The sequence below is a fragment of the Ovis canadensis genome, chromosome 1 (assembly GCF_042477335.2).
Source record: "Ovis canadensis isolate MfBH-ARS-UI-01 breed Bighorn chromosome 1, ARS-UI_OviCan_v2, whole genome shotgun sequence".
In the NCBI taxonomy this organism is placed as follows: Eukaryota; Metazoa; Chordata; class Mammalia; order Artiodactyla; family Bovidae; genus Ovis; species Ovis canadensis.
Genome location: NC_091245.1, coordinates 216,219,201 through 216,246,318, shown reverse-complemented (window position 1 = coordinate 216,246,318; position 27,118 = coordinate 216,219,201). Strand labels below are relative to the sequence as shown.

The window sequence follows — 27,118 nt, the reverse complement described above, 5'->3', positions numbered from 1 at the left end:
AAGATTTATTTTCAATTACAAATCCAAGCTTAATGCGAGGGCACCCTGGGGGAGATTCAGATCACTGCTTCTTCTAAATTGACCTTCTACTTGTTTCAATATTTCCTTTGCTATTGAACAGCATCCCATGACCCTCTGAGCTGAAGATCCATATTAGCTACTATAGGAATTGCTGGGCTACAAAAACTTTTGAAGAATTTCTTTAACTGAAGGCCAAGTTACATATAGAATTTCCTCCACGATGAGCCTTCACTGGTTAATGCAGCAATAGATTTGAGGCTTCAGGCAGTATTTCTGATGGATTGCAAGAACCAATATCACCATGTCACTTAGGCTTCAGTAGAATCCAAAAGCAAAGAATTATTCCAGTTTTCAGTATTAGGTGGATTTATGGTTAACAGTTAATCAAGACTTATCACATGTCCTTTTGGCGTCAATAAATGAGATCACCTGAGGCCAGTTGCTGGTGATGCTACTTTGGACTCTGGAATTAGGATATTCTGGGTCCCTGTTCTACTGCCTTTATGTACACTTAACAGCCACTCTAAACAGCATGCCATATAACCCTAATCTAGAGTTCACAAGCTTCTTTGAAGAACCACTAATTGAAACTAAGAAAAGTTAGGTTTACAAAATATATGATTTAAAATTTGGGAAATTTGGATTATCACTCAAGCTTAATTAGAGGTTTGAGTATTGGGAAGTAACTTGGTGTGGTTTTCTTTGTATTGTAGCTTTCACTATTTTTAACCTGAGACGTTTCTCTTTCAACTTATTTTTAGACCATTTGCTGTAGAATAGTTACCCATGCTTGGTTTCTGCCTTTGAATCTAACTATAATGTCTATAAAGTGAAGTCGCTCAGTCGTGTCAACTCTTGGCGACCCCATGGACTGTAGCCTACTAGGCTCCTCTGTCCATGGGATTTTCCAGGCAATAGTACTGGAGTGAATTGCCATTTCCTTCTCCAGGGGATCTTCCCAACCCAGGGATCGAACCCGGGTCTCCCACATTGTAGACAGACGCTTTACTGTCTGAGCCACCTTGTGTTAGAGGAAAGTTAACATACTGCCTTCACAAGGTTTATCTCATGGATGTTCAGTTTTTCCTCAGTGGCTGTTTTTCCTCAGTAGCATCAAGAATGGTGCTAGATTTTTCTGGTATTTGTAAACCAGGATACTCCAACTACATACCTAATTTGACTTGCGTTAAAAAAATCATTAATTCTCTCTTGTCATATATATTTTTAACTGTTTTTTTCTGGAATTAGAAGTGCTTAGAAATAGGCATCTTTAACTTCACAAACATTTCTTGCATATCTGCTGAATGTACGGTACTGAGCCCCATCTGGGGATAGGATCAAACAAATGATTACAGTCCAGTGTGAGGACATACCTACAAAGGAATGTTCAGAGTAAACTGGGCATTGAAAGGAAGATGGGCTAATTGTATCTGAAGTTCTCCCAACAACAATATTTGAGCTGAGGCTTGGAGACTGAGTAGAAGTTGACCATTTAAACAAGCCAAAAAACAGTGGTCCTCTGCAGAGAAGAATCAGTGGGTGAGAGTAATGGAATCAGAGCCAGGATCCCACTAACTACAATGACTGTAATATTTTGGTGAATTTGGAAATTTAAAAAAGGGAATATTCAAGATTATTATAGTTCTTAGTATTTTTCTTTTTTAAAAAATTTGTTTTTAATTAGAGGATAATTACCTTACAATGTTGTATTGGTTTCTACTGTACAACATGAATCAACTGCATGTATACGTATATCTTCTCCCTCTTGAGCCTCCCTCCCACCCCCCTGCTCCTATCCCACCCCTGTAGGTCATCACAGAGCACCAAGCTGAGCTCCCATTCATCAGCTTCCCACTAGCTATATGTTTCACACATGGTAGTGGATATGCGTCAGTGCTGCTCTCCCAATCCATCTCACCCTATAGGCTTTTTCTTAAAAGAAAATTTTTATTCAAAAATGACAAAGGCAGCTCTAAATGTATTAAACATAGCGTAGAGATGCAGGTTCGATTGCTGGGTTGGGAGGATGCCCTGGAGAAGGAAATGGCAACCCACTCCAATGTTCTTGCCTAGAAAATCCCATGGACAGAGGAACATGGTGGACTGTAGTCCTGGGGGGCATCGCAAAAGACTTGAACATAACTTAGGGACTGAACAACAACAATATTAATATTACCTGATTCCTGGGATATTTTGACAGTCAACTGAGAGATACTATACACATTAGCTACATACTCCATCAGGCGAGAGAGCAGGGTGGTAAAAGTTCTACTGCAAAGTTCTTTCATTATTTATGGATTAATTATTTCATGGAATGTTTATTCAATGATAATTAAGTGTTAGGAACACAAAGATGGCCTCTGTTTAATCAGGGGGATAGGCCGATACACCAGTGATAATATACTTTGGCAAGAGCTCAGATAGAGGTAACCCAGAGATTGGTTGCTAAACCATCTTGTCTACATGTTTCCTGTCTTTTACAGTTTTCAAAGTGCATTTGAAGTGTTCAGAAAGAGTTGTTTCTCTGCCCTGCCCATTGCCTTTATTTTGTTCTGTTCGTATCATCTAGGTAATTCAAAGTTGAAACTGAAAATTTGGTGAAAGTGACAGTCGCTCAGTCATGTCTGACTCTTTGCAACCCAGTGGACTATGCAGTCCAGGCAATCCTCTAGGCCAGAATACTGGAGTGGGTAGCATTTCTCTTCTCCAAACTACCATGCGATTTCCATAATCCTCAAACGTTGTCATTAAAATTATTTTTAGCTAAGGAGAATTATGGGCTTCCCTGGTGACTCAGCTGGGAAAAAATCCACCTGCAGCCCAGGGAGACCCCAGTTCGATTCCTGGCTCCGGAAGTTCCCCCAGTGAAGGGATAGGCTACCCACTCCAGTATTCTTGGGTTTCCCTGGTAGCTCAGATGTTAAGAATCTCCCTGCAATGTGGGAGACCTGGGTTTGATCCCTGGGTTGGGAAGATCCTTTGGAGAAGGGTATGACAACTCACTCCAGTGTTCTTGCATAGAGAATCCCCATAGACAGAGGCACCTGGTGGGCTACAGTCTATGGAGTCACAAAGAGTCGGACATGACTGGGTGATGGAGCACACACAAGGAGAGTTATAGATTTATTTTTGCTACCTGTGTTGTTTGATGTGTGCATGTGTGTTTGTGTGTGTGTATAATGGGATGTTGATACTTCTATATGTGATATTAGTGAGATTATTTAGTGTTGTTCCAGATTAGCAGTTTTACCTTATTGTTTTCCACTTTTTTACACAGTGAGATATTCCTATATTCCAAAATTCAGGATGCCTCAGTTTCTATCTTTTGAAAGTGCTAACGCTTTTTGTAATCTCTGTAATTATTCTACGTAACCTTAATTAACATACTTTACCAAATTTCGTTGTAAATTTACTTAGTTTTGTAATTACTAAAATTTTTTCATTGCTTTATATATGAAAAGGCTATTCAAAATTTTAACTAAAGAGAAGTCAAAGAACTCAACCTTTAGTTAGAGATTTCTTGCAAAAAATGACAATTTATTGCACCGAAGAGAAATAAGAATGTGCTCAAAGATTATGGAAGCATGTCAAAATGACATTGGAAGCAATATAGAGAAGCTTCCATTGGCCAAATGTGGGACCATCTAAACATCAAAATAAATAATAGCAGTAAAAGATTTGGAGAAGGCAATGGCACCCCACTCCAGTACTCTTTCCTGGAAAATCCCATGGACGGAGGAGCCTGGTAGGCTGCAGTCCATGGGGTCGCGAAGAGTCAGACAGGACTGAGAGACTTCACTTTCACTTTTTACTTTCATGTATTGGAGAAGGAAATGGCAACCCACTCCAGTATTCTTGCCTGGAGAATCTCAGGGATGGGGGAGCCTGGTGGGCTGCCGTCTATGGGGTTGTTTGGACAGAGTCGGACACAACTGAAGTGACTTAGCAGTAAAAGGTTATAATCCCCAGGATATAGGAAGAAGCCATGAGACTATACTGCTAAGAATGAAGGAATGAATGAATCCAAATCAGGGAGAAAGAAAAGCAGCCAATTTCATCTAATAATAAAATGTGGTGAATTTAATATTTGTTTCAAATCAACCAGTGCCCCCCATTATGCTAGATTGAGATAAAAAAACATTAAATCTATGATTTTTCTGCCCCAAATTCATAACTTGAGGAAGTATAATCATGAGGAAACACAGCATATAAACCTTACTTGAGGGACATTTTACACCATAACTGACTTATATTTCTCAAAAAATAAAGAAGTCAAGAAAAGCAAGTTCAGTTCAGTTCAGTTCAGTTGCTCAGTTGTGTCTGACTCTTTGCAACCTCATGGACCACAGCATGCCAAGCCTCCCTGTCCATCACCAACTCCCGGAGCTTACTCAAACTCATCTCCATGGAGTTGGTGATACCATCCAACCATCTCATCCTCTGTCATCTCCTTCTCCTCCTGCCTTCAATCTTTCCCAGCATCAGGGTCTTTCCCAATGAGTCAGCTCTTTGCATCAGGTGGCCAAAGTATTGAAGTTTCAACTTCAACATCAGTCCTTCCAATGAACACTCAAGACTGATCTCCTTTAGGATGAACTGGCTGGATCTCCTTGCAGTCCAAGGGACTCTCAAGAGTCTTCTGCAACACCATAGTTCAAAAGCATCAATTCTTTGGTGCTCAGCTTTCTTTATAGTCCAACTCTCACATCCATACATACATACAAGGCTGGAAAAACCATAGCCTTGATGAGATGGACGTTTGTTGACTAATGTCTCAGCTTTTTAATATGCTGTCTAGGTTGGTCATAACTTTCCTTCCAAGGAGTAAGCTGTAGTCACCACCTGCAGTGATTTTGGAGCCCCCCAAAATAAGGTCAGCCACTGTTTCCACTGTTTCCCCATCTACTTGCCATGAAGTGATGGGACAGGATACCATGATCTTAGATTTTTGAATGTTGAGCTTTAAGCCAACTTTTTCACTCTCCTCTTTCAGTTTCATCAAGAGGCTCTTTAGTTCTTCTTCACTCTCTGGCATAAGGGTGGTGTCATCTGCATATCTGAGGTTATTGATATTTCTTGATTCCAGCCTATGCTTCCTCCAGCCCAGTGTTTCTCATGATGTACTCTGCAGATAAGTTAAATATGCAAAAATGAGAAAAGCTAGGACAGACCAACAAACTGTTTGAAATTGAGGAGATTAAGTGAAAAACTAAATTCCATTTGTGAGTCCAGATTTGATGGGAAAGAGATTGAGAGGGAGGAAAGGAATGGTGGAAGAAGAGAAGGAAGGAAGAAGAGAGAAAAGAGTGAGGAAGGAAGGCGTTGGGTTGTAGGAAATTTGGGTGAAGAAATACACAGTAATTTTTAATTCTGGTTTTTGAAAAGTTTTTGTAATACTGAACATATTCAAAAATAATGTAAATCATTAAATCAGTCAGATTATCTTTTAATAAGGAGCGATATAGTAAAAGCAGCACTTAGTAAAGACCAGATTTTGCTAGTCATACCATAGAACGATGTGTATCTTCTCAAATAGTCTGTGATGATAGAAATAAAACAATCTGGCCTTATTCATGTGAAATTAAGTTGTATTATCAGATTTCTTCATTGCCCAGACTATATTTCCTGTCCTTCTCTTTTTATTATTTGTGTTCTCAGGGATCAGCTAGTGTGGGATTGAGGAACACAGCCTGCCTCCTTCCTCCTCAGATCGCAGCTCTGTGCTGTTGACTGCTGCTGCTTGTTTTAGAACGGTCAAAGTGACTCAAATATCACTTGTTTTAAATTGGGTTTTGTTTTCTTTTTTTGCTATTTCATCCCACAGGTCAAAGTAAATATGTGCAACTAATATGTGTTAACAGTTTTGGTAACTATTCTAAAATAGTATTTTTCTTTTTACACATAGGCTTTGCCCAGGACAGTCCTATTTTAATTCCTTTAAAATTATTGCCACCCACTTTACCTCTAAAAGCATTTTCCCCAGAGGTTGTCTGCTGAGAGGGTTTGCTCCTAAATTTTCACTCTTCTGTTGCCATCAAAGAAAGACAAACAGTTTCATTTGGAAAGTTTAGTGGTTGGTCTCCATGTGGTAACAGAATTGTAATTTATTAATTCCTGTTCAGCAAACAGGTATAGCATGGCCATTGGGGGTGGATGGAGTGAAACATTCAGCTCAGAAAAAATTTAAGAAGATGAGCAAATTGTAAATATAAATTATAATTATCAAGTACATATACACACACATACTACATAAGAGAGACCAAAATCTATGTTAGACAGTTAGATATTTATAAAAATTTGTATAGCCCTTACTGTTCCTGAAGCAATATAGTATAGTTCTAAACTGTGTAGTAATTCCTGCTGCTGCTGCTGCTGCTGCTGCTGCTGCTGCTGCTGCTGCTGCTGCTGCTGCTAAGTCGCTTCAGTTGTGTCCGACTCTGTGCAACCCCATAGACGGCAGCCTACCAGGCTCCTCTGTCCCTGGGATTCTCCAGGCAAGAACACTGGAGTGGGTAGTTCCTGAAGCCTTTTCTTTATATGGCAGCCATTGTGGGTCCCTCATTGTAAACTATGCATTTAAATCACTAGCCACATTCCTGCATAATTAAGGCAATTAAACAGTGTGATTTCTTGTCTGTGGACCTTTTAGAAAGGAGATTTCTCTTTTATCACTTATTAGTGAGAAAGATTATCCAGAAAACAGAAATTTTGTCAGTTTTGGTAGCAGGTTTCTTTTCCAGATTGAAATACATAAACACTGCTGCTGCTGCTTCTAAGTCACGTCAGTCGTGTCCGACTCTGTGCAACCCCATAGGCGGCAGCCCACCAGGCTCCCCCGTCCCTGTAATTCTCCAGGCAAGAACACTGGAGTGGGTTGCCATTTCCTTCTCCAACGCATGAAAGTGAACATTGAAAGTGAAGTCGCTCAGTTGTGTCCGACTCTTCGCGACCCCATGGACTGTAGCCTACCAGGCTCCTCCGTCCATGGGATTTTCCAGGCAAGAGTACACAATAGCCTAATTCAAGGAATGTTGGGTAAGCTTTTCTTGACTCAGTGACCAAGAAGTGTGAACATGAACAATCTTAGGCTGGAGTGGAGAATGGAGGCCATAGCACTGGGATCTGGGGTTGAGGATGATGTTTTACCCAGCATCTTGAACCCTCCTGTAAAAAAAAAAAATATATATATATATATATACACACACACACACACACACACACATATATATGTATATATATATATATGTATGTATGTATATATATATATATTTGTTTATTTGGCTGCACCAGGTCTTAGTTGAGGCATGCAAGATCTTTTGTTGTGGCACATAAGATCTTTAAGTTGTGGCATGTGGGATCTAGTTCCCCGATGAGAGATTGAACCTGGACCCCCTAAATTGGGAGCACAGAGTCTTAGCCACTCAACCTCCAGGGAAGTCCCTTGAGCCATTCTTATAATGGGAATAGTATACATAATTCAGGGCTAAGCAAATCATGGTCTTTTTCCTCTCCATTACTATCTATTTTCAAAAGAAATTGATTAAAATAAATATTTTAGTCCTGTTTGGCCGAAGGAGTCACAAAATGTTAAAATTAGATTATAATATAGAAGGATCAGTCTCATCTATTGACCTTGGGCATGTTGAAAATATTGGGAATTTGGGGGCAAAAAATAAAATATCTACAGGTGTTTTCTTTCCATACATCTTTTAGCATTCACCTGCTCTCCCATTGTATTCCTTCATGTTTAGCTACCAGGAACAAGAGCCTTGGTCAGTAACACAGTTTCCTTTTCCCAAACATGGGACATTAAAAAGCAAATTATCTCACAAGAAACAAATAAGCCAATGTACCAAAATATACAAGTTTAGAAATACCACTGAGTAATATGATATTAAGATATCAGTGTCATTTCAGAGCAATTTTTTTTCTGGAGGATATACACAAAAAAGAAATTATTTCAACTTTATCCTTTGTTATTTTCCGAGAAGAATTCGGACAGTAGCTCTCAAGAGAACACAAAAACAAGGAAGCTAGCTAAAGATGATGTATAATTAAATATACTGTGTGTATTCTTTTCCCCTACTCAGACCCCAAATTATCCAATTTGAGGAATTTTTAAGTCATCATATTTTAAACAATCTTGACTCAAAAAATAAAGAGAAACTAACCAATTATATCTTAACATAAGGGTTTTATTTTGATATTACAGTCTCCCCTCAAAACAGAGTATTTTTCAAAAGTGAGTTTGGTGACAGAATATAAGGAAAACTTGTTTGCTCCAAGGCTGAGCAACTAGTCAGAAAGATTGTGTGAATGTAACAAGAAAAGAGTATCTAGAATAAGTCAGTGACATGAGTAGAAAACAGAGACAGAGTGTAAGGAAGAATTGACTGGACTTAGCACCTAGGAAGATCAGGAGAATTATCACCTGGGATTTCTGATTGGATTTTTAGCCAGAGAGTTTGAGGTTATTAGTCACACAGTTTTAAATATCTATATGTTTAAGGTACCTAGGACACAGTCTTTTACCCAGTGATCTGTTCCATTAAAAAAATTTTTTTTTAATATAAATTTATTTATTTTAATTGGAGGTTAATTACTTTACAATATTGTATTGGTTTTGCCATACATCAACATGAATCTGCCACGGGCATACACGTGTTCCCTATCCTGAAGCCCCCTCCCTTCTCCCTCCCCATACCATCCCTCTGGGTTGCCCCAATGCACCAGCCCCAAGCATCCTGTATCCTGCATCGAACATGGACTGGTGATTCGTTTCATATATGATATTATACATGTTTCAATGCCATTCTCCCAAATCATCCCACCCTCTCCCTCTCCCACAGAGTCCAAAAGACTGTTCTATACATCTGTGTCTCTTTTGCTGTCTCGCATACAGGGTTATCGTTACCATCTTTCTAAATTCCATATATATGCGTTAGTATACTGTATAGGTGTTTTTCTTTCTGGCTTACTTCACTCTGTATAATCAGCTCCAGTTTCATCCACCTCATTAGAACTGATTCAAATGTATTCTTTTTAATGGCTGAGTAATACTCCATTGTGTATATGTACCACGGCCTTCTTATCCACTCATCTGCAGATGGACATCTAGGTTGCTTCCATGTCCTGGCTAATATAAACAGTGCTGCGATGAACATTGGGGTACACGTGTTTCTTTCAATTCTGGTTTCCTTGGTATATATGCCCAGCAGTGGGATTGCTGAGTCATAAGGCAGTTCTATTTCCAGTTTTTTAAGGACTCTCCACACTGTTCTCCATAGTGGCTGTACTAGTTTGCATTCCCACTGACAGTGTAAGAGGGTTCCCTTTTCTCCACACCCTCTCCAGCATTTATTGCTTGTGGACTTTTGGATAGCAACCATTCTGATTGGTGTGAAATGGTACCTCATTGTGGTTTTGATTTTCATTTCTCTGATAATGAGTGATGTTGAGCATCTTTTCATGTGTTTGCTAGCCATCTGTATATCTTCTTTGGAGAAATGTCTGTTTAGTTTTTTGGCCCATTGATTTGTTCCATTTTTTATGCTATGATTTAGTGCAATTTTGGAGAATAGATTTTAAGGTTTTTTTAAGATGCTATAAGATTTCTTTTAATTGTATATAGAGGTGGTTAAGGAGATAATTGACATGCTTTACAGTATTATACAAACACAAAACTATTTGACCAATCTTCCTGAGTGATTTAAATGATGCAACTAAAACTAGAATTATAGAAGAGATACTACATTTAGTTATTGTAGAGATAATTTATTACTACTTTTTATTTTTACATGTAATGTATTGAATGCTCATTATCAGTAAATCAGTTTTTGTGTGAATGTAGAGATTTATTTGACTGTAACTGGACTCATTCAATATTATTTCAAGAGGAATTAAATATAAACCCTGGATTTTGCACTGTGTCATAAGTTATATTTAGATATCAGATTTTGATCTGAATATATTAGATCTATATTTTGATATAGAATTATAAGCAATAAACTACCTAGAATGTATTCTTATTCTCTTAATCAACCTCTGTTTGTCTCACACACACACAAACACAGACACACTCATATCTCCTTTGTCCTTCAAGAGTCCTTTCTATCTAATGCACAGTAATCCTTCCATAATGTTGTTTTCAGGGTTCATGCCATCAGCCTATTTTTATAGATCAAAACATTTATAACAAATTCCTTCAGGAGTTTAAACTAATGGTTCTGTATTATACCAAAATTCACTTAATAGCAAATAAAGTAAAAGAGTTCCTTGTCACTTTTTTTAATATTTTAATATGCTTTCATATATATGAATATTACATATTTGCAATATTCTTTTATGTAAGAAGATATCATGAAATTTTCCTTAAATTATTATGTAGATTCAATAAAAGATGAGTTAACCAGAAAGATATGTGTCTTTGGAACCTATTTTTTAAAACTTCCATCTCAAAAATGATTTAATATTTCCAGGATTGTACACACACACACTCACTTCCCTGATAGGAATTGTCCTTTTGTTTCTTAGCATTTGGGTCTTGTAGGAAAAGAAAGACTAATCATTTGTATTTCTTAGTGTTTTTCAAAATTATCCAGGAAGATTTGACTTCATCTGTTTCCCACAATGACCCTAAAGAATTTCTGGTTCATGTATCCATTCTGAGAATGGATTGAGTTATTCAGTCAAAAGAAATTATTATCACAGTCTTGTTTTCACAAATGTAATTGACTTCCTGTTTTCCAAAAAAGTAAATTAGAGGTATATTTTAAATTGAATAAAATAATTTTTATCACAAACATTGAACTATTATGTTAAGTTTCTATAATGGGTCTTCAATAAGAGAATAAATCCACTTTTTAAAGTTAATTAGTTCCATAAACTTGCAGAAATTGGAAAATACATCCCTTAATATACTTAATCAATCTCTATATATCTCTAAATATTTTCCGTGTAATAAACTAATAATCTATAAAATAGAATCTTTTATAAAATACTTTTTCATTTATATTTTAGGGAAGTAAAACTTGTCACCCCAAAATGTGTCTTTGGAATGAAGATTATTTTAGGCTGTTTATTTTTAAGAAACAGAAGACTCAATAAGTCTTCCTTTTACTTCCCCCTAAAGCTGCCTAAAGAATTAGATAAAAGGGCCCATAATAGGAAGTGAACTGTCCCCAGGGATAGCTATGAAGAATATGGGCTCAATGTGGTAGGGAGAGTTTAGCAATTCATATAAATTAAAGTCAGCTCTGTGTCCCATGTCTCTGCCTGGTACATATTTTTAAAATTTAATTTAATTTTTTTATTTTTAGTTTTTTAGTTTTTACAATGTTTTGCTGTTTTCTGCCATACAGCAATACAAATCAGCCATGATTTTACATGCATCCTCTTCCTCCTTCCCTCCCTCCCAAGCCTCCCAAGCCACCCCCCATCCCATCCCTCTAGGTCATCACAGAGCGCCACCCTGGGCTCCATGTGCTATACAGCAACTTCTCACCAGCTATCCATCTCATGCTTGAGAGTGTAGATATGCTGATGCTACTTCCTCTCCTCATCCCACTCTCTCTCTCCCCCACTGTGTGCACAAGTCCATTTTCTACATCTGCATCTCCATTCTGCCTGGCCCATCTTCACGTGAATCTCCTTCATTCCCTTTGAAGTCCAAAACCAGCATCCTCTTTTGCCTTTAGCTGAAATGGCATTTAAGGTGAAGGCTTCAACCATTTTGGCAAAGTCTTCCCGAGTCTTTCTTATGTATACATGTTATTAAAGTTTATCTAGTGGTTCCTTCAGAGATAGCATTTCTTTGTGGAAAGGTCAGCAAGGTGATTTCCCTTAGCTTCAAGAGAGTCAAATTTATAATGCCCCAGAATCTTAATACTAAAACAGCAGATAAAAACATTGTATTCAATAGTTCCTGAACATAGGGTTCACTTTTATTTATGCTGAAAGTAAGGAAGCCACACTGCTTTCACAAAATTCCAAAATTGTGAGGTACTCTGAAACCATGTCTCCTATTAGTATAAATATTAGCAGTTTTGCCCTTGGCTAAAGTACAAGCCACTGTAAGAGAGTATAATTCAGTGTGTTGGGCTGAAGTAGCCATAAGTAAAGGTGCTGTCTCAACACTATCAAAAGGAGTTGAAGTAGCAAACCCAGCACAATATTTCCCGTTGTTACCTTTTAAATACGAACCATCGGTGAACCGTGAGAAGTAAATGTTACCCAAAAGAATTTTCTGTAGATCATCAGGAGGAGTCAGGAGGTGGTACATCAGCATTAAGCAGTTGTGAGGGACCTCACCAGAGACAGAGGGGAGAAGAGTAGCAAGGTTAAGGTTGTTACAACATAGAAGATTCATGTGAGGAGCAGTTAACAAAAGCACTTCATAAGACATGAGGTGGCTGACAAAGAAATGTTGAGTGTGATGAGAGTTTAGGAAGGCTTCTACTCTGTGGTATACAAAAATAGTGAAAGGGGATAGAAATTTTCTCAGTGGCCTTAATCAGAAGGGCAGTAGTCATAGTGGCTCTAAGCGAAGGGGGATATCCCTGTGCCAGGGGGTGATTTGCTGGCTACTGCATGCATGGGTCAGTGGTGGTCCCCGTGTTTACGAGCGAGTACATCCAAGACATTCATTTCCTTTTTATATATAAAAAAAAAAAGAAAAAGAGAATCTGGTCATTAGGATATCCAAGGGTCAGGTAAGTTCATCAAACTCTTCCTTAAGGCCTCAAAGGCTATGTCATCATCCAGTTCTTCCCATAAAATTGGGTCAAGGTTGTTATTGTTGAGAAAAACATATAGAAATTTGGCCATAAGAGAAATTTTGGAATCCATTTTTGGCAGTAACTGACTAGCTTAACTCCAGGAGTTGGTGATGGACAGGGAGGCCTGGCATGCTGCAGTCCATGGGGTTGCAAAGAATGGGACACGACTGAGTGACTGAACTTAACTGAACTGACTTGCTTAAGGAAACTTCAGAGTCGGTGCTTAGTCTTGGGTTTAAGGAAATTTAAGACACCATGAAATCTATCTGGATCTAGGTAAAGCCCTTGTTCTATTAATAACATCAGATGCCCTTAATATCGAGCCCAGGTTTGAACAAACTGCAGTTTTCCCTTGGAGACCTCATGTCCCTTTAAGGCTGAAAGTCTTAGCAAGTGGTGGTTCCCTTCTTGTAAAAAGGGTTGAAGAAAGCAAGGAAACAAATCTCCACATATTGCACCAAAGTAGAACCTCTGAGGAACTTTGTGTCATCCAGGTCATCCTTCAGGATTGATAATAATAAAAACTCTCAGCAAAACCATCAGACATTATTTTACTGGCTAGGTGAATTGTTTTTCTTCCTAAGTGAAAGCAAAGAGTTATTGGCTACCTTCAACAACTAGAATACTAAAGAATGTGCCACATAATCAATTACTGTAAAGGATTCCCTTCCAGAAGGAGTGGATATCAGCAGAGCATAAAGGTTAAGAATAACAGGGTGTCAAGGCATAACAATTTGTTTATTGCTCAGAGGTCCTGGACAGACTTTCACCTTTGGCTTTTAGGTTTTCTCATCAGTGAAATGGTAGTGTTATAGGGACTAGTACAAGGGACAATGAGGCCTTGAGCCTTGTAATCTTCAATTATGGGCTTCATGCCTTCTTTACGGTAAAGTATTGATTAATTCTGGGGAAAGATTTTGAGGGATCTATTTGAACTTTTTTTTTTTTTAATTTATTTTTGGCTGTGCTGGGTCTTAGTTGCTGCGCGCTGGCTTTCTCTAGTTGTGGATCGCTGGAGCTTCTCTTGCTGCAGAGCCTGGGCTCTAGAACACCTGGCTCAGTAGTTATGGCACATGTGCTTAGTTGCTCCACAGCATGTTGGATCTTTCTGGTCCAGGAATGGATCCAACCCATATCCCCTGCATTGGCGGGCAGATTCTCAACCACTGGACCAGCAGGGAAGTTCCCATCTGAATCTTGATAAGAGATGTAATGTGTAATTACCAACATCAGTTAATGATTTACCCATAAGGAAGATGGTAACTGATGTAATAGGGCCAAAGATCAGTGTTTCCAGAATCAGCCCTAGTATCATCAGATTCAGAATGAATAAAATATGTCAAAGGGTAATTAAATTCCACTGGTAGGTTACTTTGATGATTGCTGTAAAGTTCTGGAATTGTCTTCCCCTTTTGGGAGAGAGCAATTCTGGCATGATTCTTCTCTAAGAAGTCTTGACTTCATATGATGTGTATCTTTCAAAGGGCCTAAACAAAGGCAATAGATTCAGAGACAGGAACCTCTTGAGGTTCAACCCCACTAGTTGAACTTTTTAGTATTCCAAAGCAGAGCTGCTTTACAGGAGTGTGTTTGAACATGGAGAGTGTGACTTAGGACTGGAAGAGATTCATCCCCAATCTGGAGTAATATTTCTCCAAGCCGATCAAGAGGGAGGGTTGGGAAGAGCCCCTGTGGTCCTTTGGAGCCCCGTCATTGAGAAGTGAAAGGAACATAGAAAGGCAGGTTGGAAAACTGAAGGTACCTACAGCACCTAAATTTGTAACAATCTCTTTTTCAATTTCCTGGCTCTTTTCAATAGTAGAAGAAACCAGGGTAGTTTGAGTTTTGTTTGTTGTTGTAAGTCGTATCCAACTCTTTTGCGACCCCATGGATTGTAGTAGCCCTCCAGGCTCCACTGTCCATGGGCCTTCCCAGGCAAGAATATTGGAGTGGTTTGCCATTTCCTTCTCCAGAGGATCTTCCTGACCCAGGGATCAAATCCATGTCCCCTGCATTGCAGGCTGATTCTTTACTCTGAGCCATCAGGAAAGACTTAGGTTTTGCTTAGGGATCTTCATTTGCTGGAGCTGAAGATTAAGAATGTTGATGTTTTTCCTTTTGGGTGACTCATTTAGAGTGAGAGAAAGCTGGCTTGTCAGATTAACTAAATCAGGAGTGGATGTGGTTTTCCATTCCATCCTGATTCTTTTTACTGGAAGAAAAGGTCTCAGTTTAGCCCATTCATAAATATAGAGTTTAAAGTTACCAGGATAGAATCAACATCTGAAAGAAGAAAAGAATTTTCTCTAAAAATAATCTGAAGTTGATTTTAATAGTTATGACCAGTTTCATCAGATTTTTGTGTGCAAGCCTGAATTTTGTCCAATCAACAGGCTTAGGTAAATCCCTAGGAATTGCCTGATGAGTCACCAGTGATTGCTTGAGCCTGATTAGATAGTAAAGTAGCAGGCTGCTCTTTCAGTTGTAATTCTAGAAACCTTTCAGGATATTCTCAATTAGCAGTTTTCATCCAGTAGTGGGTCTGGCCTTCACCAACAAACTTATGAACTAGCTGATATAAGTCAGATAAACCAGGTAGATAAGTCTGAATGACTATATTAAATTCCTTAGTAATTCTGTGAGGATTTTTTGTTACTTTGGGAAAATCTTTGACTATGATTTCAAGGAAAAGGGAAGTTTGGCAAGAGAATTAGTGTGGAGGAATTTAGCATATAAAGAAGGTGTAGGTGATGTAAGATCTTCCCTGGAGGCTCAGCGGTAAAGAATTTGGCTGCAATGCAGGAGACCCAGGTTCAATCCCTGGGTCAGGAAGATACCCTGGAGGAGGAAATGGCAACCCCCTCTAGTATTCTTGCCTGAGAAATCCCACGGACAGAGGATCCTGTCAGGCTACAGTTCATGGGATTGCAAGAGTTGGCCACAACTTAGTGCAACTAAACCACCACCACCACCAGGTGACATAGAGGGAAGGAGGAATATGGCACCAGAGGCAGGTCCTGAGACAAAGAAGGCAGGGAAGAAGCATGAGGTTTTAGAAGCATTGGAAGGACTAATGTTGAAGCCGAAACCTCAATAATTTGGCCATCTGATGCGAAGAGCTGACTCATTGGAAAAGACCCTGATCCTGGAAAAGATTGAGGGCAGGAGGAGAAGGGGATGACAGAGGATGAGATGGTTGGATGGCATCACCGACTCAATGGACATGGGTTTGGGTGGACTCTGGGAATTGATGATGGACAGGGAGGCCTGGCATGAAGTGGTTCATGGGGTCACAAAAAGTTGGACACAATTGAGCGACTGAACTGAACTGAATCTTTCTTTGTTTTATCTTTTTCTTTTTTTTCTGCCTCAATTCATCTTAAACATCTTATTTTGCAAAGAAGCAATTTTAAGCTCCTGATAACATTTGGAAACCTGAGAATACCAAATAAAAATAAGTATTACATTAAGTTTCTGAAAATGTTGGATTATTATCCAGTTTGGTTTTAAGAAAAATGAGTTTGGGGATTTAAAAAATTCCCCATAATGGCCAGTGATACTCTAAATTACCTTTAGTTAGGTTGGTCCATTTGGTTAGAAATATGCCTGAGGAAAGACTATAGTTTTTAAATATAAAATTGGCCAGACTGCCTGTAAATGGGCATGCTCAAAACTTTAGATAGTAGGGATCCCATTTCTCAAAGATTTCTACCTAGAGTAAAAGGATAATTTTCAAATAGCATAAACATCTCAAGCAACTCAAATAGCTCAAACAGCCTGCAGGTCTAATACCAGCCAGTTCAGAAGGAACACTCTAGTTCTGAAGGTCTGCTCAGTACAGCTCTAATATAACAGCCCAATTCAAAGGGAATCAGGCCAAAGGCTTAATAGCACAGTGCCAATAAAATAGCCCCTCTTCCAAAAGGAATTGAGTCAAAGGCTGAACCCACACAGTTATAATGAAGCAGCCCCTGATCCCAGTGGAATGAACCAAAGGCTAGCCAATTCCAGGAGGAACAGCCCCCACCCCCTGTTCCAGAAGGAATCCTGCCGAAGATGGGCACAGTTCCAATTCATGAAGGCCAATTTCAAAAATCAGGCAGATGCCAAATAAGTACTCGCACACATACAGAACAAAGTCTTAGCCAGAAAAGAAGTGAAGTGAAGTGAAGTCTCTCAGTCGTGTCTGACTCTTTGCGACCCCATGGACTGTAGCCTATCAGGCTCCTTTGTCCATGGCATTTTCCAGGCAATAGTAGTGGAGTAGATTGTGATTTCCTTCTCCAGGTAGCCAGAAAAGACATAGTCTTAAAACAGATCCCCAGTAAAGACTGGAGGGCTTCAAAATGCAAATAGGGCAGAAGCTTACAACCAGAAGAAAGACTAACTCTTAAATCCCAGGGCTGACAAGAAAAGCAGTGAGCAGCAATGGGTTCAATGTGAGCATCACACTTGTCTACCATCACTAACCTGGAAATCATCAGGGATCTTCTCTGGATCTCCATGCAGGCCACCAAAATGTTGACTTAAATAGACTGCCAGCAATTTCTCCAGTAGAAATGGGTTTGCTTGGGGTCAACAAAGAATTGCAGTTTGGGGTCTACAACTGTGGCGAGCCACATGCCAGTCCCCCCACAGCAAAGAGAGAAGGACTTTTTTTAAGAAGGGAAAAGGAAGGTGGGAGCATATAGTAAACAAAGAGTCTGTTGGAGGACTTTGAAGAGTTTGAAGTATAGAGGCTTTTCAGGGACTGAGTTGTGAGAGTCTCTCTGGCTGAGCTCTTGCCAGGCAAGGAAAGCTTTTCTTCTGTTGGGCTCTGCTCTACAGTGCATGACAGCTCCCCTTTCTGACTTCCCAGCTCTATTTTAATTGAGGTTTCTGTTTGTCAGTTTTACACTATCCATCTCCTTTTTTTAAATTGCCTTTTCTACTCTGTCAGTTTAGATCTTTGTAACCTCTCCCCACCCTCATTCTCTCTATTAATCAACATATATTCCTCTTCACTATGAAATGGAGCTTTGAACATTGGAGAAATATGAATCTCAACTCTTCAAAAATCTTCAAATGTTCTATATTGTTTTCTAACTTCTTATATTATCTCAGTTTATCATTTGGGGCATTCTAAAATGTAATCTCAAAGTATATCAGCTACAGTGATTCTTAACCATGGCACATCATCAATAAATATGTGCATATACCTATACATACAACGAGTTGCATATAATTTTATGCACAAGTCTTAGAAAAATACCCCTGTTCTGTGTCCTCATATCCTGCCAGTCTACCACACATACCTGAAATTCCAACCATATTAGACCACGAGAAACTTGAGGACTGACCGTTTTTATGCAAAAACACACCCTCATACACCCCATGATGCTGTACTGCTACTGCTGCTGCTGCTAAGTCGCTTCAGTCGTTTCTGGCTCTGTGCAACCCCAGAAACGGCAGCCCACCAGGCTCCCCAGTCCCTGGGATTCTCCAGGCAAGAACACTGGAGTGGGTTGCCATTTCCTTCTCCAATGCATGCAAGTTAAAAGTGAAAGTGAAGTCGCTCAGTCGTGTCCAACTCTTAGCGACCCCATGGACTGCAACCTACCAGGCTCCTCCATCCATGGGATTTGCAAGGCAAAAGTACTGGAGTGGGGTGCCATTGCTTTCTCCACACTCCATGATACTATCTCAAATATCTCCACCAAGTAAGTCAGCCCTTAGAATGTCTCTCTTGAGGTCTTTCACAATGTTTTCATTCTCTCTTTACCTGCTACCTGTTACCTGTTACCTGGATAGCTTGGGAAACATTTGGGGAAGATAAATATAATTTTCCAGATTTTAGTCTCTGCTATTCTTCCTAAAGTAAATTAGTTTATTCTGGCGGAAGATCATTTTTCCCTAAAGAACTTGGGTTTTACTCATCTTGATGAAAACAGGTTTCAATTTTATTTAAATTTTATATCTGTTTGACTCATGTCAACTCAAAAGGGTGTTCTTTGATGTCTTTTGATTTCTATTTTCCAGGTTTCTTGAGCACAGGGGATCAGGCTGCAAAAGGAAACTATGGACTCCTTGATCTCATACAGGCTTTAAGATGGACTAGTGAGAATATTGGATTCTTTGGTGGTGACCCCTTAAGAATCACTGTTTTTGGATCTGGCGCTGGGGGTTCATGTGTCAATCTGCTGACTTTATCCCATTATTCTGAAGGTAACCGTTGGAGCAATTCAACCAAAGGTATTATGCAGGTTGCAAATTTTGACAATTTTGGTGTCTGCATGCCACCACCATCAGTAGTATGTGATGCTCTGTATATATTTCTGTTTAAACTAAATGTTAGAGTGAACTCAATAACTGTTTCAAACTTTGTTTCTTCAGCTTCTCTATGCATGTTTAAATTTTTGTCAAACTCTTTTCTTTGTTTCCTGTGGAGCTTGGTATGGATGCCCTTATAAGCACATTTCAGAATAATTAGCATTACAGTAACTTTTCTCTCCTCCAAAGGGTGATTTTGGGGAAAATCAAAGATGTTCACATTTCTGTTATGTTGATTCAGTAATCAAAATCAAAGACATGGATTTTTAAAAAAATTATCATTTAATGCAAGGCTTGTATATAATCCATTTTCTAGATGGTAAACTTTTTTAACCCTTTACTAGTATGAAGATAATAAGGAAGCAGTTGTAAGCTAGTTCATCTGAAAACGTCATTTTCACTTGTCTGAGTAGAGGACAGACGTTTGATTATCTTGCATGCATGATCCAAAATTGTCAAAGCATTAAGGTCACTAGTAGAGCTTTTGATTAAAAAGAAAAATATGTTTGATTTTGTTCTTTTTCTATTTTCAACTCCAAAAATGTTATTTTCCCCCCCTGAAGCCTGTCAAAGCAGCCTGGAGCACTGAGGCTGGTTAAATCCATGAGATATTGTTTTTGTCTCCATTTTCTGGCCTTGACATCTTTTTTCCAAAATGCCTGTGCAAGGCTTATCATGCTGGTCTTTATGAACTCCCATTTTACCATGAGTTTAGTCACCCATTCTTATAGCATTATTAATTTGAAATATCCGCAAGAACAGTGGTGTTTTGTTGGAGAAGTCTGTAAAGTGAATATTTTCTCTCCATTATACATACAGAATAGATAGGAAAAGATAGGATACATATCAACATAGACCATCTTGTGTTTTCTGCTTTTCCATTGTCAGTTTGTAGATATTAAGAAAGTATACACTGTCAGTTTTAAATCATGAAGCTCGTCAGTTTGTAAGACTAAGTTTTAGGATATGAGCACCAGACACAGAATATTTGTTTTTGGCATCAAAGACACATTAATGTCAAATTTCAGAATAACAGTCATTAAATGAGTTTATATATTTGGAGGATCATATATTATTATTGACTTAATTTGTAGACATACTTTATGTAATATCTCACTTGTATCAGTAGAGTTCTGATTTGAGATAACAAAATGACACATGTATGAGAACTCTTCCAAAGTATAGAGATTTTGGTCTTCAGTGAAATGACTTATTTTGAAATAATAAAGTTTGTTGTTTTTTTCCTTAATTGAACAGATTAGAATGTTCTAGCTTGAAGACTATACTAATGCCAGTACTCATCTAGGATAACGTTAGCCAATCTTTTCAGACTTCATAGGGTCTTTTGGTCTCAAAGGGTATTTGCACTGATTTTTTTCTAAATTTTTTTTCTAAATGTAAAATGAACATGGGTATCACAGCCATTTTCAGCCAGTATAAAACTAGCATTTTCTAAAGAGATGAATCAATTACTTCATCAGATAGTGTTGCTATTCATCAATCAATCAATGTGGTAAACAGTGGCAAATGGCTGTGTAAACAGGTGAAAACATAGCATTCCATCACACACACTCTTCAAGGAAATCTATCCATGCCTGGCTAGATAAATGTACTTATGTGTGATCTAGTTCTAAGCTTACTTCTAGTAACAAAGCTGCCTAAATTGACCAGGAGATGCTCAGAAGGGGTCTTGGAATCATCAGGCTAATTTTATCTCCGTTGCAGACATAGACTTTAAAGTTTGGAAACTTCCCAGAGCTGCAACAATTCTCAGGCCTGTAACAATAATGCATACTAGTACTCTCACTAGTGATAAAATATGTGGATTTTCCCAGTACCATTTAGATGGCATATTTCAGACTATATTAAATGTGATATATGTATTTTTTGGGTGTATTTAGTTAACATCATTAAGTCCCTATAATGGGAAAGAATCTTATAGATGTCTTATTTTAGCTATAAAGTTTTTAAGCAGTAAAATATTTCTCTGAGCCAATGTTGACAAGCACAATTTTAAAAAGTTATTCGTACTATAGGTATTCTCTTTGCTGTAGCAAACAAAATATTTTCATAAAGATGTCAGAAATCAAAACAAATATTTATTAGTATTGTTTGACTTTTTGAATATTTTATAATTATCTGGAAACATTACAGGCATTTTGAATACGTATATGTGTTTGTAGAAAAAAGAGAAAGCTTTGCTTCTAATTTAGTCATTACTTTAGCACCTTTGTGAAAAATAATTCTTATACGTTAACACATATGAATGATTGAGCATGTGTTTGAATAACTGAAATACAAAGCTGTGTTTGGAAATTGATAATAAAGGTAATTTTTAAAATAGAATAGATAAATTATATTTTAAAAATGAGAATTTTATTAGAAAATACCCTAATAAGTAAAATTCATTTATAAATTTGAATGGTATGCAGCTCTTATCAAGCTGCATATGGGACCATGATTTATAATTTTTAAATGTAATTAAATGAAAAGCAATGGACCATGTACTTTTCATCTTTTATGATAAAATATAGCAGTGCACGTTCAACAGTGGAAAAAGTTAAATCACCTCCCGCCCCCACTAAATCCTTCTGCTGATGGTTTTCTCTTTAACCTAGTGAATACACTGCAAATGTTATATCTTCCTCAGAAAGATGAGTATTCAACATACTGTGTCTAATATAAAGAGTTGGAAAGAGTATGTCTAAAGTGATATTCTGTTTTGTGTGCCTTTAAGGCCATCCCCAGGGTATTAGCAGATTCCCAGTCCCAGTAATTATGTAAACATATCAACAATTGTTTTCAAATAAATTCTGATTAAAACAAACACACAGAGCCATTTTGAAGAAAGATACATGCAGCCAAATTGGAGGAAATATCCTCAAAAGACAATACAAAGTCTGATGTAGAGCTAAAGAGGAGAGAGCCCCATCTGGTTGGCTGTGACAGTAACAGAGGTGTTTACATGCTGAGCAAATGAATACTTGAGACTTCTTTTACCACTACTATTTCCACATTCTCCATTTCTCCTTGTTTACTCTTTTTTGAGACAGTGCACAATTTAGATCTCTTTCTTCTCAAAGCAGCTGCTACTGAAAGCAGAAGACTCTAATCCATCTTTCCAATTCATTGTACCCTGGGGATGAATTTGTGTACCTTCTCTTAAGCAAAAATGTCTCTATCTCCCTGTTTCTTGAGTCATATCTGGGTTTTTATATACACATCTCAAATATCAGATTTGATTGTTTTACCACAACATTATTCAAAGGTCATCTGAAATGTTTTGTTATTATTATTTTTTTTCCCCATAGGACTCTTTCAACGAGCAATAGCTCAAAGTGGAACAGCCCTTTCCAGCTGGGCTGTTAGTTTCCAACCTGCAAAATATGCTAGAATGTTGGCCACAAAAGTTGGTTGCAATGTTTCAGATACAGTAGAGTTAGTGGAATGCCTGCAGAAGAAGCCTTACAAAGAACTTGTTGACCAAGATATTCAACCAGCACGATACCACATAGCCTTTGGACCTGTGATTGATGGTGATGTGATACCAGATGACCCTCAGATACTGATGGAGCAAGGAGAGTTTCTCAACTATGATATAATGTTAGGAGTTAACCAAGGGGAAGGATTAAAATTTGTTGAAAATATAGTAGATAGTGATGATGGTATATCTGCTAGTGATTTTGACTTTGCTGTTTCTAATTTTGTTGATAACTTATATGGATATCCTGAAGGCAAAGATGTTTTGAGAGAAACCATTAAATTCATGTATACTGACTGGGCTGACCGTCATAACCCTGAAACCAGAAGGAAGACGTTATTAGCTTTGTTTACAGACCATCAGTGGGTGGCACCAGCTGTGGCTACAGCAGATCTTCACTCAAATTTTGGTTCGCCCACCTATTTCTATGCCTTTTACCATCATTGCCAAACAGATCAGGTTCCAGCCTGGGCTGATGCAGCTCATGGAGATGAGGTTCCCTATGTACTAGGAATACCCATGATTGGACCTACAGAGTTATTTCCTTGCAATTTCTCCAAAAATGATGTGATGCTGAGTGCTGTCGTAATGACATACTGGACAAATTTTGCTAAAACTGGGTAGGTACCTAAGAAATGAAGTTTGCTATACTTTAGTAAAAATATCCTCTTAAGCACTTAAAATATACATGGTTTGTGTCCAAATGATTTAATAGGTTAATGCCAGTGATATTTAAGTTCCTTTATTCAAAATTTATATTTGTGGTGTTTCAGAAATCACTTCTTTATTCTTACTTTGTAAAGCTTATTAAGAAAGTCTTTTATCTTTATTGCATTACTCAGTTAAATTTATTTTGTTTCTTTTTTTAATTACACAGGATTTATTATTATTATTCAATAATGACAAGTTTTATTTTATAGAGATTTTCAGTTTATAGTACTGTATGCCTTTTGATCCTCCCAAGTACCTTGTGAGGAGAGCAGGTCAAATACCATAATTCCATTTTACATAAAAAGGGCCTTAGGCTATGAAAGTTTCACATAGATATATTCAAATATCTAGTATATAGCAGCATTAGGACTCCAATCCTCACCTGCCAATTCCAAATCCCAACTTTTCCCCATTGCTGTCTCTGCTATCTTGCCTATGAGAAAACTCACTTGTACTTGAATTTTTTAATCTTTGGATGTGTAGCAGTCCATGAGTAGAGAGAACAAGAAAGTGAGATTTACTCAAATTATGTTATCAAACATTTAACAACCTGCCTGAAATTGGAATTGCTATTTCTAAATTAACCCAAGTTATATTAAAACAGTCTAAAGCCTTGCTGAGTTACCTCTTCAACTAAATGTTAAACTAGTGCTACTATGATTTTTTAAAAATAAAGCAAATTTCTTTCTCATAATTTCTCTTTTTTAGTGACCCAAATCAACCAGTCCCTCAAGACACAAAATTCATCCATACCAAACCCAATCGCTTTGAAGAAGTAGCATGGACCAGATATTCCCAGAAAGACCAACTTTATCTCCATATTGGATTAAAACCAAGAGTTAAAGAACATTACAGAGCCAATAAAGTAAACCTCTGGTTGGAGCTGGTACCTCATCTGCATAATCTCAATGACATTTCTCAGTATACCTCGACAACAACTAAAGTGCCATCAACTGACATCACTTTCAGACCTACAAGAAAAAATTCCGTACCTGTCACATCAGCCTTTCCCACTGCCAAGCAGGATGATCCCAAACAACAGCCAAGTCCATTTTCAGTGGATCAAAGGGACTACTCAACAGAGCTGAGCGTCACTATCGCCGTTGGAGCATCACTGCTGTTTCTGAACATCTTGGCCTTTGCAGCCCTGTACTACAAAAAGGATAAGAGGAGACATGACGTTCACAGGAGATGCAGCCCTCAGCGCACGACTACCAATGATCTGACCCACGCACAAGAAGAGGAGATCATGTCCCTGCAAATGAAGCACACTGATTTGGATCATGAGTGTGAGTCCATCCATCCACACGAGGTGGTTCTCCGGACCGCCTGCCCCCCAGATTACACACTAGCTATGAGGAGGTCACCTGATGATGTTCCCTTAATGACACCCAACACCATCACAATGATTCCCAACACTATACCAGGGATTCAACCCTTACACACATTCAATACATTTACTGGAGGACAGAACAATACTCTGCCCCATCCCCACCCCCACCCCCATTCACATTCAACAACCAGGGTATAGCCAGATAAGAGAAACAAACTATTTTTTTGATGGATTGCAGTAAACGATTGCTGAAGATTCCTTGGCTTTCAACCTACAAGACTCTTACTATTTAAATAAGGAGGAATAATATGTGAATATACATATCAAGAACTTTGGGGGTTTTGAAAAAAAAAAGAATTGTACATATATACACAAATCAACTTTAAAAGCGAATTTCAATTGCTTGAAGCAATTGTTCTGAATGATACTTTTTCATTCACATTCAAGAATTAATTTTTTGAAGATTTATGTTACATGATGGAATTAGGCATGTGGAACACCAAACAGGAAAGAACTATGTCTGAAATATAAAATATAAAAATTTTAAAAATAACCATGAATATGCACAAGGGACACACCAATGGAATGTCAGATAATTTTCACCAGTTTTTATTTGGAGCTGTTTTATTGTGTAGACCATATTTACATATTTGGATAAGTACACAAAGCACCAATGCTGTTAATGGCCTTAGCGGAGGCTCATGCTGAAATTTGCCAGTAAAACAAAGAAGTTTAAAGACTGGCAGGTACAACATTATCACATAAGTGCTGTCAGTATAAAGTTGTGGGGATAAAGGAAACTGGATATTTTTAGCACGATGTGCATGATAATTTATATGCTTGGTGGCTGTGCTGCTGATTAAGCCGTAATTAAAATTCTTCTTATCCCACTGAAGTTTTTAATAGAAGCTTCCTCCATCAATTGGCAGAAACTAAAGAAGAATTTAGGGGGCAAAAGTAATTACAATAAAATAATTCACAGTAGTTTTGATAATAGAAGGAATTAGTTACTAAATGTATCTGAAGAAACTATAGGCATAGTGGTGAATACTCGCTGATATGAATCCCAGAAAAAAAAAATTTCCTGTGTTTTTAATGTTCTTTTCATTCCCATCTAAATATTTTCTAGAAATATAACCCTAATCGGACATACGTTGCAGAATCTATAATTTGCTGTGGTTTTTGTTATTCTGTATTTTGTTCCTTTGGGTAAGGTGAAGTGTGTCCAAAGAGTAACTTGCAAGTCTTTATGATCTGAGGATGCCCCAAATTACCACTCTGATTACAGTTCTCAGTTCATTGATTTACTCATGTTGCATGACAAAATGTTTACTGATAATAATTCAGTATAAAGTTATGTCCCTCCTCACGTCACTTATCTTTCTCACTGAGGTTCCTTCACTGGAATTTACTCACACAGTCTCAATAGAGTGCAACGTAGATAAAGAACCTAGAAGGAGCGTCAACACCTGGAGAATTGTAGTCTTACACGTACGTGTGATTTTAAATGAATATTCTAAGACCACAGAAAACTCTTCATCCCCTTGTTGTTTACCAGTAACAGTATATCACAGACCTTTCCAAATGTTTGTATATGTAATCAGATGTACATTTATATTAAAAAAAATTGAGATGGACTTAAAGAGCACATCCTGATAAATACTTTCTCTCTTACCTGTACTATATTTCTATTAGACTAAAGTTATGTGATTTTTTTTTACATTTTTTCAGATGACTAGCAATTTTGATAGTTTGTAAGATAATGCAAAGAACTTTCTCTGACAAACTAACTGCAGTAACAGAAACCTTTCTTTTCAGTTACTCTTTTTCAAGAATGAAAGCTTATTATACAAAAAAAAAAATTGTATACTACTTGATGGAAACAACTTTGTACATCTTGGCCATGTCATTGGTCATTGCGTGAAATAAAGATAATAATGACTATTAGTCCAATGCTAAGAGACATGATCTTTGCTCATTAAAGAGCTAAAATGTTTATTGCTGTTTTGTCTTTTTTTTTAAAACAAAAAAAAGGAAAAAAGAAATGAAACATGACTGTCTCAGAGAGTCATTTCTCTAGACCAGTCGGGTTTTTGAAGACATGTAGTTAACTTCTACAGAAGACACACTGTGTATTTAAAGTCAAGTGTCATCTAAAATGAAACTGATGAAACATTAATTTTATTATGAATTTATAAGCCCAGGAACTCATGAAAAGTATTAGCATTGTATTTTTAATACCTCTTCTTGTGAAAGTGGTGTGGAAATAAAATGTGCCAATCGTTTTCAGTTAGAAACACACGGTCCAATTCTGATCATCAAGAAACAGGTCTACTGGAAATAAATGTGCAACATTTATGAAATACAATATCTAGGTTCCCAATATCAGGGTGATTAAATTCCCATAAAGTAATGGATAGAAAGTTATCATTCTAAGAAAATTTTAAAGTGCTGAGCAAGACTTTAAGCTAACAATAAAGATAAAAA

General features: G+C 37.7%; 1 protein-coding gene across 3 annotated transcripts in view; it reads left to right on the top strand.

Moving 5' to 3' along the window:
• Window positions 1-26,676, top strand: part of NLGN1 (neuroligin 1) — a 786,357-nt gene extending 759,681 nt beyond the window's left edge. For 2 of the 3 annotated variants that reach the window (XM_069559761.1, XM_069559778.1), the window contains 3 exons: window positions 18,816-19,028; window positions 22,418-23,207; window positions 24,007-26,676. In XM_069559761.1, coding sequence (XP_069415862.1) covers window positions 18,816-19,028; window positions 22,418-23,207; window positions 24,007-24,829 — 1,826 coding nt within the window. In that variant the 3' untranslated portion in view covers window positions 24,830-26,676. The remainder of the gene's footprint in view (window positions 1-18,815; window positions 19,029-22,417; window positions 23,208-24,006) is intronic. The other variant, XM_069559768.1, reaches the window with a different exon arrangement.
• The last annotated feature ends 442 nt before the right edge of the window (window positions 26,677-27,118 follow it).